This window comes from Lagenorhynchus albirostris, chromosome 2 (genome assembly GCF_949774975.1).
Source record: "Lagenorhynchus albirostris chromosome 2, mLagAlb1.1, whole genome shotgun sequence".
NCBI lineage: Eukaryota > Metazoa > Chordata > Mammalia > Artiodactyla > Delphinidae > Lagenorhynchus > Lagenorhynchus albirostris.
In genome coordinates this window covers 162,882,124-162,898,391 of record NC_083096.1, presented here as the reverse complement: position 1 = coordinate 162,898,391, position 16,268 = coordinate 162,882,124, and the positions used below count along the sequence as shown (strand labels likewise).

The 16,268-nt window shown below is 44.6% G+C and overlaps 1 protein-coding gene across 1 annotated transcript; it reads right to left on the bottom strand.

Annotated features, from left to right (window-relative positions):
- Positions 1-473: 473 nt before the first annotated feature.
- LOC132515578 (WASH complex subunit 3-like) lies at positions 474-8,919 on the bottom strand. Its single transcript, XM_060141954.1, has 3 exons — positions 8,891-8,919; positions 6,875-6,944; positions 474-1,055 (listed from the first exon to the last, which is right to left on the bottom strand). The coding sequence occupies exons 1-3, from the start codon at positions 8,917-8,919 to the stop codon at positions 474-476; spliced, it is 681 nt and encodes a 226-aa protein (XP_059997937.1).
- Positions 8,920-16,268: the final 7,349 nt, after the last annotated feature.

The following is a 16,268-nucleotide window of genomic DNA, read 5'->3' as shown; positions in this document are numbered from 1 at the left end:
CGTGGTGCATTTTTATTTCAGTCGACAAGTGTAATTCATTTAAGGCTCTCTGCTGGTTATTTCATGTCTCCAAAGCACGCTCTTCATGGAAAGATCAATTCCAAGGGAACATCTAGTTACCAAGGACCACAGCCCAGGACACAGTATCTCGGAGCGCTCCGAGGAGCTGCTTGGAAGAGGCAGGGGGAGGTGAGCATACATGTGATTTTGGAGAAGGGGTACATGCACTCACACACACATCTTGGTAGAGGGCTGCCGCTCGTCACAAGGCACACATATCTCAGCTAAAGATTTTAGTGCCTTTTTTTTTTTAATAAATGCTTTATTTATTTATTTTTTCACAGAGGAAGCTTGGTGGTGGAAATGTAGCCATTTGCTGCTTTCATGACTAAGAATTCAAGTTCAGGCTCTCTTTCTTATAGAATGTAAGTGTGCACCGACACATGTACCTGTAATTGTTATCAGAATTAAGCTTAGTCACTAAAAGAAGATTCGCTGTCTGAACTTTCTTCTGCATTTTTTTCACCTTCTACATTAGGCACTGGGGCATCTGGCCTCTGAGGAAGATCTGGGTCTAGTCCTTCCGATATCATTTTGTTTCTTATTGCCATCACTGGAACACCCACTTGAGCCATTCTGAGATATCTGGCGTATCTTACGTCCTTGGCTACAGTTAAGATATTTTCTGGTGTGACTTCACTTTCCCGTGGTCCAGAGTCTTGTAAACTGTTCTGTGATTGCTCTGAAGTGGTTTCAAAATGTGTTTCATTTGTGATCCTAGGGACACGTGTAGGAGATACTTCAAATATGACATCGTCTAGCCCTGGGATAGATGACAACTCTGCATCTAAAATATTGAGAGTTGTTTCAATTTGCTGCATACGAAGAGAAAGTTCTGCCAGTTTCTCCTCACGAACTGTAGAAAAGGGGTTGAGGAACCGTACAGTGTGCACCACAAATTGGTTTAGAAATGCCACCGTTCTTTCCTGTGGAATAGCTGGCACCTTGTTCAGGTCTATGCCTGACCCCGTGAGGGGAAGTCCATCCTCATCCGTCTCCTCAGCGGGTGGGGGACCCAGGGCTCACCCACAAACCCCTCCCCGACCTGGCCTGCCCAACGTGGTAATAGCGTCCTAGTGCTTTTCTAAGTGTGGGAAGATGCAACAAATTGGGTTGTCTTTGGCTGGGGTTAGGTTGTCAATCAAGGGAGGGTGGGGTTTGGAGACAACTGTCCTCCTGCTGCCACCAAGCCACGGGATCTGCAGGGTCACCGCCACTCAGCCCGGCCCTCCCCTTGGGTGGAGGGAGGGCTTGGCTGGGGCGTCTGCGCTGTCGGTCACTGGCCTCCAGCTCTGCTCAGCATGGGCTCAGCCTTCTGGGCCGCTGTCCTGTTGGCGGAGTTGGGCATTTTGTGTTCTGGGAGGCGTGGCCTGGCTGTTCCTGCTCTCCTGGGGAGCCTGGGGGAGCTGAGGGCTCTGAAGCAGCAGGAGAGACCTGCCAATGAGACGAACGAGCAAGGCCAGAATCCCAGGGCTAGGTCCCTGAGGCACCTAACGGAGCCCAGGCGTGCCACAGTCGTGCAGACTGTCAGGAACTACAGGGACAGGGTCGGCTCAGATGTGGAGGCCTGGGGTTGGGAAAAGGCGGAGTCTTCAGGAAATGATCGAGCTGCCCCCACAGTTCAGGGTACAGAGCAGGCTGGGCGCTGCCGGGGCTCTCTGGGTCCAGGGGAGTGCAGGCCACCGCCAGGGTCCAGGCTCTGTCACCGAGGGCTCTGCCTCTGCAGCTACCAAGATCTGGGTTTGAATCCCACCTCTGACACTGCGCACCTGTAGGATCCTGGGAAAATGACTTGACCTCTCCAAGACCTAGTTTCCTCATCTGTACAGTGGATTCTGGGTGCCTCCCATTCCAAGTTCATTTTCTCCACGTGCAAATAGGAGGTGAGAAAGTGCAGGCCCTCGAGGCACAGGCTCACCTCCCTCACTTTCTGAGGGAGCTGGCAGGCGGAAACCCTCACATCTGACTCTCCAGGGGGCATGGAAGACCACTGGCCCTGGACTGGGAGTCAGGTGGCCTTGCTGGCCCCTCCACATGTGGCCCTGGGGCCTTGGGGGCCGTGCCCCTCCTCCTGCTGCCCCAAGGGCTCTGTGAGGGGAGAGGGACCCCGAAAGGAGTAAGGGGAATTGTGGCATCTTGGGAGAGGGGGAGACCTGGAGGTGGTCCAGGCCCCCCCTGATCTCACAGGAGAGGAAACACACACGTTCTCCTCACCCTCGGTTCGTCCCCAGCCCCAGGGGTGACTGAGGAGCTGAGTCCTGCTGGGTTCCCACTGGCCATTCAGACCCTTAACTCCTCCGTGTAACGGCCCCTGTTTTGCCTGTGGAAGCACCTGGTGCTGGGCTCCAGAAAAATGAGGAAAAAGGGAGGGTCCCCCAGGGACGTGCCCCATGTCCAAGTGCACACAAACCAGCCCGCTTCGCGGTTTGCCAAGCTCACCCCCTTCCTTCACCAGCTCTCACCAGCTTCCAGCCCTGTTAGGTGAGTTTCCCTGGCTGTTTCAGCCCCTCCCTCGCAGGGTTGCTGGAATCAGACTGGCCGCGCGGACATGGCAGGAGCCCCACCAGTCTCCTCTGCCTGAACCCCACATCCCTGCCCCTGGGCCTCAGGGCCAGATGGGTCTTTGTCGCACAGCTCAGCAAGCCCCGTCTGCTACCTTGCCCAGTGAAGGGAGGGCACGGGAGCAGGAAGGCAGGAGGATGGTTTCACAAAAACATTTTGTCATCCTACCACTTTTGAGGTGCCAGGGATACAGCAGCCAAAGGTCCAGGTCCTTGCTGAGCTTACAAGTAATTGACCTCACTTCTCTATCTTTTTGAGGGGAAAACTGAGTTCTGGAGAACGTAAGTATAACATTCCCACTTTATAGGTAAGGAGAGTAGATTCAGAGAGGTCAGGTGGCTGGATTTAAATCTTATACCTAGTGAGTGGCAGAGCGGGATGCAAAACATAGTGCGTCCCGAGCTGGAGCACTAGCCCCTGTGAGGAACTGCCCAGGGCCCAGCGCCTGCGGGCACGGGGACGGGGATGCACCGTGTCGGGGTGTCGGGGGCTGTCCAGCCCTGGCAGAGGTTAATGGTGTGTTACTGCAGGGGCTCCCTTTACATCCAAGGGAGCCAGGACACCCTCAATCATCAGAAGCAGGTGTTCTGTGTTTGCCTCCTGTATGAAGTCTTCCTTGAAGGTAATAAGTAAAGTGGGTACATTAGGGAAGTGACAGCCCGGGGCTTGGGTGGGGGAGGATAAGGGGGGATGTGGTGCAGACCTAGAAAGAGGGGTTTGGCCACCAGGACAGGAGATACTGCGAATGGAGGCTTTTCTGTGGGCCCACGACACTCCCGCCCCAGGGAGAAGGGGGCCTCAGTCTGTGCTTTCCTCTGAGGATTGTTGTGGGGAGGGCGGTGGGGGGCAGGCAAGGCAGCCCTAGAGGAGGAGTCAGGCACACGGGGATCCCCCAACTCCCTGCTGTGTGACTTTGGGCAAGTTGCCTTCCCTCTCTGGTCCTCAGTTTCCACATCTGTAGATGGGGGACAGTGATCTGACCAGCCTCACCCTCATAGGGTGGTTGAGGACATGAGCCTTAAAAGCCGCACAGATGGACAGCCAGGAGCAGAGGGGCAGTGAGGGCAGTGGTCGGGGGCCGGGGGTGGAGTCAGCCACAGGTCCTGGTTCATATCCAACCTGTGACCTCAGGCAAGTTCTTTCATAGGGGCCCAGCAATCTTGCCACTGAGCTCTTCATCCAAAGCTTTTAGCCTCCATAAATCATTTTTAATAATGTACTACCTTGTAATTACTGCAAAGCCTCCAGAGGAATCAGATGCACTTTAGACATAATGAACTAATTATTGTCAGGGGAGCAGGGCTGGATTTCACACAGAGTCTCTGCTGCTGGGCACCAGCCTGGGGACCATCTCTAACAGTGACTTAGTGGGAGCTCCAGGCTTATTCCAGGTAAACAACGGCCAGGATTTGGGAAGGGGACTGAGGCACGGGTTATACCTGGAGGTTACTGAAAACCACATCACTGCAGATAAGGGCAGTGGGAGCGTGGGATGTGTGTGGGTCCCCTTCAAGGCTCCTTAGCGACAGGTGGGTGACCTTGGGGCTGAGACTTAACCTCTCAGATCCTCCGTTTCCCCACCCAGAAGGTACAGCTGTTGAACACTCCTTCACAGGGAGGATGTGAGGGTCACAGGAAGCTCTCAGCATGGTGCCTGACACACAGCAGGAGCTCAGAGAAGCAAGTGGCTGTTGACTTGAGATGGTGCCCAGGCAACTTGCTGAGCTGCGGTAGGGAGCCTTAGCTTCCAGCCCTCACCTGTCCCATCCCTGGTCTTCTGAGGATGCTCTGGGCACCACTTGGCAGCAGGAGGGTGGGTCAACATTGAGATGGCCTGGATGTGAAACAGTGAGGATCTGGACAATGTGCTTCCACCAAGGTGGACAGGAAGGTGGCAGGTGATGGGAGACAGGACCTGACATTCTGGTGCCAAGTGAGAGATGGCTGGATGGACCAGGCCAGATGTCCAGCAATGGGTAGTATGCAGACAGGAGCAGTTCCGGCCATCAAGGAGGGCTGCTCTCTGCTCTGAACAAGGCTCCAGGCTGTGGAATCTGGGGTGCTGCTGGTGCTCTCCCCCTGTCCCCTCGGCACCCCTGTCTCAGACTTGCTGAGTCTCCTACTTTAAGTATCCTTGGTGTTTCCTCTTGGCCAGCATACAGAGCAAGCTGGGGTGCTGGGGAGTTGATGCCTAGGACCAGCCCTCACCCAGTGAAGGTTGGGGTTGGATGTAAACCCTCCCATTTCCTTGCCCCTCCCCTCCAGTGGGGCAGCTCTGAGATGTGTTCTGCATCACCTTCCAGATTGCCTCGAGGCCGGGACTGAGGCCCTGCTGCCGCAGCAGTCACCTGCTCAATATGCAACTTTTACTGCCTTCCTTCCCTCCCCTGTCTCACTTCCCCAGTCGTCCTGATGCTTACCTGGACCACCTCCCCAATAAACCAGTCACCCTCCAACCCTTATCGCAGGGTCTGCTCCTGGGGAAGCCAAGACAGGGGGTAAAAGGGGAGGAGTGGCCCCACAGGAGCAAAGCTGTGACCCACGTTGTGGAATGGGGACCTCGGTACCAGGCAAGGGTCGGAGGTGGGGATTTGGTCTCTGGAGTGAGGCAGGAGCCCATCACTCCTCCCCAAGGATGGTGATGATGAGGAGGTAAAAGTGGGAACAGCAGAAGGTGTTACAGGCACCTCCTCCATCAGGCACGGCTCACACGAATATTTATGGAACATGGCAGATCTCATTTCATCCTCCCTATAATGGAATGACTTTGGAACCACTTTTATCCTAAGTCTAGAATCCTATAGTTTTAGAGCTGAAAGTGCCTTCACAATCCCTTGGTCTAGTGCCCAGATCTTGGTTTCTAATATGATTCTAAAATGAAGGGAACCACAGATCCTTAGAGGAATGGCTGATTCTAGGACTGAGAAAGGGAATATACAAGATGCGCCTGGGGCATCTTGTAAGAAAGTAAGGAAGTGCTCAAAAACAGAATGATGGGAGCATGGCAAAGGGACAAAGGAACCTGAAAGAGCCCCCAAAAGATGATACAATTTGAAAAACAAGATAAATGATACAATACTAAAACTCAAACCCAAAGTATAAAATAAATATCCATGAGCCCATACTGATATGAATAAATAAATGAATACATAAATAGAAGAGGAGAGACAAATCTTCCTTACAGAAGAATTCCAAAGAATTTATACTCCCTGCTCCAAGAAATAGAATTTAACTCCCTAACCCTTGAATTTGGGCCATACTCAATGATTTGCTTGCAAAAAGTCAAGCATAGGAAGGGCAGGAGTGGGTGAATGGGGAGTAACTTGGCAAACATCATCTTAACCACGTGACGGATGATAACATCACAGTGATAAATCCTGTGGGTAGCATGTGTCCCCAGAAATGATGTGATGAGAAGGGCACTTCACCTCTGTGCAATTCTCCCCCAGTCTAGTCATGAAGAAAACATCAGGCCAACTCAAACTAAGGAGCGTTCTGCAAAATGTTCCTCAAGACCGTCAAGGTCATACGGGACAGGAAAGGCTGAGAAACTGTCACAGGACAGAGCGGGGAGTAAGGAGATACAAGGACTAAATGTAATGTGGTTGCTGGATGGGCTTATGCAACAGAAAAAGGATATTAGAGGAAAAACTAGTAAAAATAGAATAAAGTTGAGGTTACTTAACAGTGATGTGTCAATGTTAGTTTCCTAGTTTTGACAAATGAACCCTAGTTACTAAGACGTTAACGTCAAGGGAATGGGGTGAGCAGTACAAAGGGACTCCCTATACTCTTTTTGAAACTTTTCTGTGAATATAAATTCTTCTAAAAATAAAAAATGTATTAAAAAAAACCCCACTCCTGGTTTGATTCCCTCACTTTAATAGGTGAACAAAGATCTTTCAGTGACTGTGAAGCTGGGGAGGTCCCGGCTGGGAGAAGGACATCGGATTTCCTTGTCCTCCCAGCCTTTCTACCCTCCTCCGAAGCCCTTCAATAAAATGGCTTGATCCATCCCCCACCAAAAAAAAAAATAATACGACCCGGAGAGGCTACCAGACTGCAGAAAGTTCTCATGCGGCATTAGTGGAAAACCCAGGGATGGCCTTCCTGAGAGTAAAGGGAACCTGACCAGCAGAGGCGGAGACAAATCTGAGGCTTACTTTTCTCACCCAACGAGGTGTCTGGAAGGGGCTGGTGAAGGGCCAGCGGCTCCAAGATGCCATTGGCTCAGTCTCCTCCTTTATATCACCTCGATGTCCTCCACGCACTCGGGGGCCCCTGAGGTCGCATCGCGGTTGCTCACCAGGACCTCGGGGTGCCTTTTAGGATCAGAGGCAGGCTGTCCACGGAATTTCCCAGAATGCCCTCAGGAACCTCTGCTCCCATCTCATTGGCCGGAGCTGTGTCACATGACTACCGGCAGAAGGGGAAATGTGATGTTTTTAAGTAGGGGAAATTGTCGTCCCGGACAAAATAGGGGTCATGTTAGGAGGAAAGAAGAGGAGGGTGACTGTTGGTGGGCAGCCTGCAGTCTCTGCCCCAACATTTACAATCTCGTTTTTACGTTTGCTACCTCCCTGGATCCACACAAGCATGTTTGTTGTGATCAGGCAGTTGGAGGCTGAGCCACTTGGCCAGGACCCCACAGGAGTGGCTTGAGGAACCAGGCTAGAGCCCGGCTCCCTGCAGCTCCCCAGATCTGCCCTCCTGCCCCACGTTGCCTGCTCTCTCCTCTCTCACCATCCCAATTCTCTGCCTCTCCAGCTCCCCAGACCAGCTGGGGTTGGCACATTCTCACAGCCTGGAGAGGAGGGGTCAGCGGTTTATCACTTATGGTTCTGGCAACACTTTAAAGTTGAGACCCACTTTAAACAAGCCTGCTATTGACTTGTCACACTCCAGCACCGCTAGTGGGATGTTCTCTGCAGTAGTCTTTGTGGAGGACACTCGAGCAGCATCTATCACAATTCAAAAGGCACTTAGCTTTTGGTCCAATAATTTTACTTCTAGGAGTTAGTGATTCTGAAATGCTCAAGGATATGCATTTATGCAAGGAGGTTATCTACAGCATTATTTGCAATAGCAAATAAAACATTGGAGACAACATAAAGGTCCATCAACAGGAGATTGGCTAAATAAATAATGATGCATCCGTGCTACTGAATACTAAGCAGTCATTAAAAAGATTGAGTTTGGTCTCTATGTACTAACATAGGAGAATCTCTATGATATAGTTTTGAACAAAGAAAACAAGTTTCTTGAAAAATATGAGGAGCATGATGCAAAGATACTCTATCTGTCTTGGTTTGGCACAGATAAGTATGTGGAAGGATGTGCAACTTTGTTGGAAGACCCTTGGGAAAATTCATCACAGGTCTGAAACTCACATGTCCCTTTCCAAAGCCATTTATGCATTAGATCTCATCCTTTCTCATCTGCTCAAGAACATCACCCCAGCAATTCTCTTCTTCCTTCTGCATTATCAAAGTTCCCCTCTCCACTGGATCACTCCCATCAGTGTGCAAACACGCCAGTATTTATTTCTACAGCCACAAAGAATAAAACACTCAATAAAATTAAAAAGAAAAACCACCTCTCCTGCTACAAACACATTTCTTTGCTTTATCTTTATGGTCAGACCACTTGAAAGCATTATTTATACACATCACTTCCTACTTCTCTCCTCCAATTTTCTCTTAACACACTCATATCAGGATTTCATCTCCACCTCTTCATCCAAAACTGCTCTTGTGAAAGTGACCAATGACCTCACACTGTCACATCCAGTGATCAGTTTTCAGCTGTCATCTTACTCCGTCTGTTACTCCCTCCTCCTTGAAACCCTCTCGCCCCTCTGTGCCCATCCTCTCCTGGTTTTCCTCCTACTTCCCTGGCTGGCTTTCTCCATCTCCTTTGCTGGTTTCTTCTTGGCTCCTCGACTCGTAAACTTGTGCTGTCCCTGGGCTTCATCTTTGGTCCGCTTCTCCTTATCCTCTCTCACTCTCCTGGGGGCCTCATCAGATTCATGTTCATTACAAGCCATTCATGTACTGGTGGATCCCAAATTTACATCTCAGCCTAGACCTCTTCCTGAATGCCAGGGTTATACATCCAACTGTCTATTCAACATCTCCACCTGGGAGCCCAACAGGTATCCAATGTCCTTCACACATCCCAGCTGACAGCCTGTTCTTCACCTGCCTCATTTCCCAACCTGCTGCTCCCACTGTCTCCCTCAGCTCAGTTAAGGCAACTCCATTCTCACAGTTTCTCAGGCCAGAAAGCTGGAGTCATGCTTGACCTATCACATCCCATACCACATCTATCAGCAAACATGCTGGCTGCTTTTCAAAACATTCGCAGAACTTGACTACTTCTCGACTCCACAGCTACCTCCCTGGTCCCCCATCCCAGTCACATCAACTCTGTCTTGAATTATCGCAATAGCTTCCTAACTGCCCTCCCTGTTTCCTTTTTCCTCTAAGAGTCAGCTCTTCATAAAAGGTCCTGTGTGATCCTAGTTAACTTGTCATAGCACGTCCATCATGTACTCAGAACATTTCAGTGACTCCATTTCAGTCAGGGAAGAAGCCAGGGTCCTTGCAATGGCTCACCCAGCCCTACATGAACTGAGCCCCTACCCCTACCCCAACCACCTTGCTGACCTTATTCCTACCTACTATCTCCCTGCTCCCTCTTCATGCAGTTGCAATTAGATTGTGGGTAGAACTGGAGTGGGTGTGGAAGAGTAACATCTGGGGACTGGCTAGCCATTTTGTTCCTTCCCCTTTTGTTGTCTCAAAGCTTCTCCATGTGGTCTCTTTCGGTGGATGAGTTTGAATTTCCTCATGATAAAGGCCTCAGGGCAGTCAGAATATTTATATGGCAGCTCAAGGCTCTAGCATGAATATTCCTAAGAACCAAGAGAAAGCTTTATTATCTTCTATGACCTTGCCTGGAAGTCACATAGTGTCACTTTTGTATTCTATTGATTGACCAGACAGTAAGCTTACTCTAGGTTTAAGATAAAGTGGCATAGACCTTATTCTTCTGTTGAAGGAGTGTCAAAGAATTTGCAGACATGCTTTGAAACTGTCACAGATAATGTATATTGTTCTTAAACAAAGTCTTACAAGATTCTGAGTGACCTTCTTGTAGAAAGAGTACATGTCAGCACAGAGAGAAGAGGATATGAAATGATCGTCAATGTCTGTCTAAAATTCATTCTGTCTAAAGATTATGTTAAGACCTCTGATTCTGGCCAAGATGGAGTAGCCTCATTTCACCCAGGTATTCCCCCTGACAACTAAAATCTCTGGACATAATTCAACAAAAACTCAAAGGAACACTCTGGAAGGTGGAAAGAAGGAAGCAGACTTCCCAGGACCACAGGACTTTAGGAATAACATGGTGGTAAGTTCTTTGAGTTCTCTTATTGTATCTCATATACCCTAGACAGAGTTCTGTAGATGCCTCCAACCTGGAACAATGAACAGGCACAGGCAAAAAAATAAATTCCAAGAAAATCTTATTTTTCCCTAGGCAAGTAACAGGGGTAAGGGTTGTCTAACATACAAGAAAAGTTGGGGGCCATACCACCTGATCTAACCGAACATCAATGGGAAAACAACGCCACATTCTTATGATATCAACAGGGCAAACAGAGAGATCTTCCACTTTCCCCACACACCTGAAAAGTGGGTGGTGGTGCTCTGATTTCCTCTTTGGTGGTGTCAGCAGCATCCAGGGGTGAGTAGAACTTCCGCCTCTATCTAGCATCAGTATGATTGAGTGAGGTAATGTGAGGCGGGATTAGTCAGCACTCCACTCACCAGCCACCTCACTCTGGTCTCAGCAGAGAACAATGGAGAGATGGACACACATTGGGCAGCAGCAAGGTTGAGCGAGGGAATGTGAGGCAGTGTTAGTCAGCTTTCTGATCTCCCCTACCTTTTCTTGTTTCCATGGGGCTCAGTGAAGAGCTGAGCTTCCACTCCCAGCTGGCAGCAGCAAGGCAGAATGAGGTGGGTTTGTGAGGCAAGATTATTTGCCACTCTAGTCTCCTTGCCCTGTGTCAATGAGGACAGAGTCGTGACTTCCAGCTTCTTACGTGTTGGATTGGAAATTGGAAGTCTCTGCCAGTTTTTTGTTAATGCTGTTTTGCTTTGTTTTAGATTTCTTGGGGTTTTTTATGTAGACAATCATATCATCCACAAGTAGGGACAGTTTTATTCCTTCCTTACCTGTTGGTATGCTTTTCTTTATTTTTATTGCCTTATTGCACTGGCTAGAACTTCCAATACTATGTTGAATAAGGTGAGACCACACCTCCTTGCCTTGTTCCCAATCTTAAGGTGAAAGTATTGTCCTTCACCATCAAATACAGTGTTAGCTGTAGAGTTTGTTGTTGTTTGGTAGATGCTTTTATTACACTTAAGAAATTCAGCACACTGTATTCCTAGTGTGCTGAATATTTTTTATCATGAATAGGCATTCAACTTTATCAAATGTTTACCCATCAATTTATACAATCATATAATTTTTTCTTCTTTAGCCTGATGATATGGTGGATTACATTGACTGATTTTTGAATATTGAACTAGACTTTCACACTTAGGATAGATATATCCTACATGGTCAAAGTTTATAATTGCTTATATACATTACTGGATTCAATTTTCTGATACCTTGTGGAGCATTTTTGTATCTAAGCTCATGAATGATTTTGGTCTATAATTTTCATTTTTGTACTGTCTTTGAGTGGTTTTGGTATCAAGGTAATTCTGGCCTCATAAAATGAGTCATGAAGTGCCCACTCCTATTCTATTTTCTCAAAATGATTGCGTGAAATTGGTGTTAATTCTTTAATTATTTGACAGAATTCTTAAGAGAAACTATCTACTCCTGGGGATTTTCTTTTGGGGGAGTTTTAAATTATGAATTAAATTTCTTTAATTGTTATAGGACTATTCAGATTGTCTATTTCATCTTGGTTGAGTTTTGATAGTTTGTGGTTTTCACAAAATTGGTTAATTTCTTCTAATTGTAAGTTTATGTGCATGAAGTTGTTCATATTATTACCTTACTATAATTCTAGTGGCTGTAAGATATGTAATGACATCCCCCATTTCATTCCTGAAATTGATTATTTGTGTCCTCTGTTTATCTTTGTCAGTCTTTTTAGAGTTTTATTAATTTGTTAAATTTTCCCAAAGTACCAGCTTTTCATTTCATTGATTTTCTCTATTCTTTTCCTATTTTAAAATTAACTGATAGCTGTTGTCTACAAGAAACCTATTTTTTTTTTTTTGCGATACACGGGCTTCTCACCATTGTGGCCTCTCCCGTTGTGGAGCACAGGCTCCGGACGCACAGGCTCAGCGGCCATGGCCCATGGGCCCAGCCGCTCCGTGGCATGTGGGATCCTCCCAGACTGGGGCACGAACCCGCATGCCCTGCATCGGCAGGCGGACTCTCAACCACTGCACCAACAGGGAAGCCCAAGAAACCTATTTTTAAATATAAAGATTAAAAGTAAAGGGATGAAGAAAGATATACCATGCTGGCATTAATAATAATAAAAAAAAAGCCTGAGTAGCTATATTAATTTCAGATAGAGCAGACTTTAGTTCAAGGAAAGGTATCAGGGATAAAAGAAGACATTGCATAATATGAAGGAGTCAATTCTCCGAGATAACAGTTCTTAATGTGTATGCAGCTCATAACAGAGGATCAAGTTATGTGAAACAAAAAATGATGGAACTGCAACAAGTAGATGAATCCACTGTTATAATTGGAGACATCAACACTCCTCTGTCAAAATGGACATGTGCAACAGGCATAAAATCAGTAAGGACATAATTTAATTCAACTACACCACCAACTGGATATAATGCATATCTATAGACTACTTCATCCAACAACAGCAGAATACACACTTTTGTCAACCTCACATGAAACATTCACCAAAATAGACAACATTTGGGGCCATAATACATACCTTAATGCATTTAAAATAATAGAAATCATATAATGTCTGCTCTCAGGCCACAGTGGGATTAAACTAGAAATCAAGAGCAGAAATTTAGCTGGAAAATCTCCAAATACTTGAAGGTTAAACAAAATACTTTTAATAACACATGAGTCAAAGGAGAAAGCTTGAGGAATTAAACAATATTTTGAATTAAATAAAAATGAAAATAGAACTTATACAGTGAAAGTATTGCTTAGAGGGAAATGTATAGCAATGAATGTGTATATTAGAAAAGAAGAAAAATCTATAATCAATCAAAGTTTCCACCTTAAAAAAACTAGAAAAAGAAGAGGAAATAAAACCCAAAGGAAACAGAAGAAAGATAATTAAAATTAGAGCAGAATCAATGGAATTAAAAACAGGAAATCAATAGAGAAATCAATAAAACCAAAAGATGTTTCTTTGAAAAGATCAATAACATCAATAAGCTTCCAGCTAAGTTAACAAAGAAAAAAAGAGAGAAGACACAAATTACTAATGTGAGATATGAAAGAGGGGACATCACTAGAGATCCCATGGACATGAAAAAAAGATAATAAAGAAATACTATGAACAAGTCCATGCCCACAAATTTGATAACCTAGAAGAAATGGACCAATTCCTTGAAATACACAATCTGCCAAAGGTCACACAAGAAGAAACAGATGATCTTAATAGGCCTATATCTATTAAAGAAATTGAATCAATAATTAACAACCTTCCAAAACAGAAAGCACCAGGCCCAGACGGTTCCCTGGTGAAGTATACCAAACATTTAAGGAAAAAATTATATCAATTCTCTACAATCTCATTCAGAGAATACAAGCAGATGGAATACTTCCAAACCTATTCTATGAGGCCAGCATCACCCTAATACCAAAGGTAGACAAAGACATCACAAGAAAAGAAAACTACGCGCCAATATCTCTCATGAACATAGATGCAAAAATCCTCAACCAAATATAAGGAAATAGAATCCAACAATATGTAAAAAGAATTATACACCACAAGAAAGTAGGATTTATCCCAGGCATAAATCAAAAATTTATGTTTCACCATTCAAAAATCAATTAATGCACTCCATTACATCAACAGGCTAAAGAAGAAAACTCACATGATCATATCAATAGATGCAGAGACATCATTTGACAAAATGCAACACCCATTCATGATAAAAACTCTCAGTAAACTAGGAATAGAGGGGAAATTCTTCAATTTGATAAAGAATATCTATTAAAAAGCTAGTGCTAACATCATATTTACCAGTGAGAAACTTGAGGCTTTTCCACTGAGAAGTCAAGAATGTCTCCTCTCACCACTGCTTTTCAACGTTGTACTGGTAGTCTTACCTAATGGAGTAAGACAAGAAAATGAAATAAAAGGTATATGGATTTAGAAAAAAGAAATTAAAATGTTTATTTCACAGATGACTTGATTGTCAATGTAGAAAATCTAACAAATTGACAAAAAAATAAAAAACAACAAACCCCAAAACAAACAAAAGAAAAACAAACAAACCCTCCTGGAACTAAGAAGTGATTACAGTATAGTAAGATTGCAAGATGCAAGATGAATACATAAAAATCAATCACTTTCCTATGTACCAACAGTGAACTTATAGACTTTGAAATAAAAATCACAGTACCATTTACATTTACACCCCCAAAATGAAATACTTGGGTATAAATCTAATAAAATATATACTAGATCTGTATGAGGAAAACCAAAACTCTGATTAAAGAATTCAAAGAACTAAATAAATGGAGAGCTATTCCATGTTCATACATAGGAACATTTAATACTGTTAAGATGTCAATTCTTTCCAACTTGATCTATAGATTCAATGCAAAACTAATCAAAATCTCAACAAGTTATTTTGTGGATATCGACCAATTTATTCTAAAGCCTATATGAAGAGTCAATAGACCCAGAATAGCTAACACAATATTGAAGGAGAACAACAAAGTTGGAGGATTGATGCTACCCAACATACTATAAAGCTACAGTCATCAAGACAATGTGCTATTGCTGAAAGAATAGACAAATAGATCAATGGAAGAGAATAGAGAACGCAGAAATATACCCCCATAAATACAGCTAACTGATCTTTGGCAAAGAAGCAAAGACAACACAATGAGGAAAGACAGTCTTTTCAATAAATTGTGACAGAACTAGACATACACATACAAAAAGATGAAAAATGAATGTAGACACAGATTTTCCACCTTTCACAAAAATAATCTCAAAATGGATCATAGACCTAAGTGTAAAATGCAAAACTATAAAATTCATAGGATATAACATAGGTGAAAATCTAGATGACCTTTTGTTTGGTGATGACTTTTTAGATATAACACCAAAGACAAAATTCATGAAAGAAAGAACTGATAAGCCAGTCTTCATTAAAAATTAAAAATCTCTGCTCTACAAAAGACACCGTCAAGAGAATGAAAAGACAAGCTACAGGCTTGGAGAAAATTGCAAAAGACACACCTGATAAAGTACTGTTATCCAAAACATACAAAGAATGCTTAAAACTCAACAATAAGAAAACAAACAACCCAATTTAAAAAATGGGCCAAAGACCTTAAGAGACACCTCACCAAAGAAAATATACAAATGCAAAACAAGTATATGAAAAGATGCTCCACACTGTATGTCATCAGGGAAATTAAATCAACAGTGAGGTACCACTGCACACCTTTTAGAATGGACAAAATCCAAAACACTGACAACAACAAATGCTGGTGAGAATGTAGATCAACAGTGACTCTCATTCACTGCTTGTGGCAATGCAAACTGGCACAGCCACTTTGGAAGACAGTTTGGCAGCATCTTACAAAAGAAAACATACTCTTACTATATATCCAACAATTGCATTCCTTGGTATTTACCCAAAGTAGTTAAAAACTTACATCCGCATAAAAACCTACACACGGTTGTTTATAGAAGCTTTAGCCATCCTTGCCAAAACTTGTAAGCAACTGAGATGTCCTTCCATGAATGAGTGGACAAACTGTGGTATTACCATTCAGCACTAAAAAGAAATGAGCTGTCCAGCCATGAAAAGGCATGGAGGAAACTTGAAGGCATATTACTGAGTGAAGGAAGTCAATGCGAAAGGCTACACACTATATGAATCCAACTATATGACATTTTGGAAAGACAAAAGTGTGGAGACAGTAAAAAGATCAGTGGTTTCCAGGGTTGAGAGGGGAGGGAGGGGTGAATAGGTGGAGCACAGAGGGTTTTAGAGCAGTGATACTATAATGGTGCATACATGCCATTGTACATTTGTCCAAACTCACAGAACATATAAGACCAAGAGTAAATAGTAATGTAAACTATGGACTCTGGGTGATAAGGATGTGTCTATGCAGGTTCATCAATTGTAAAAAAATACACCACTCTGGTGGGGGACGTTGATAATGGGGAGACTATGAATATGGGGGGAGGGGGTATAAGGGAAATCTGTATACCTTCTGCTCAATTTTGCCGTGAACCTAAAACATCTCAAAAAAAAATAAAGTCTATTAAAAAAATTCTGTAACTGGAAAGTGAGTTCAGCAAGGTCACAGTATACAAGATCAACACACAAAACTCAATCACATTTCTCTCTACTAGTGACAAA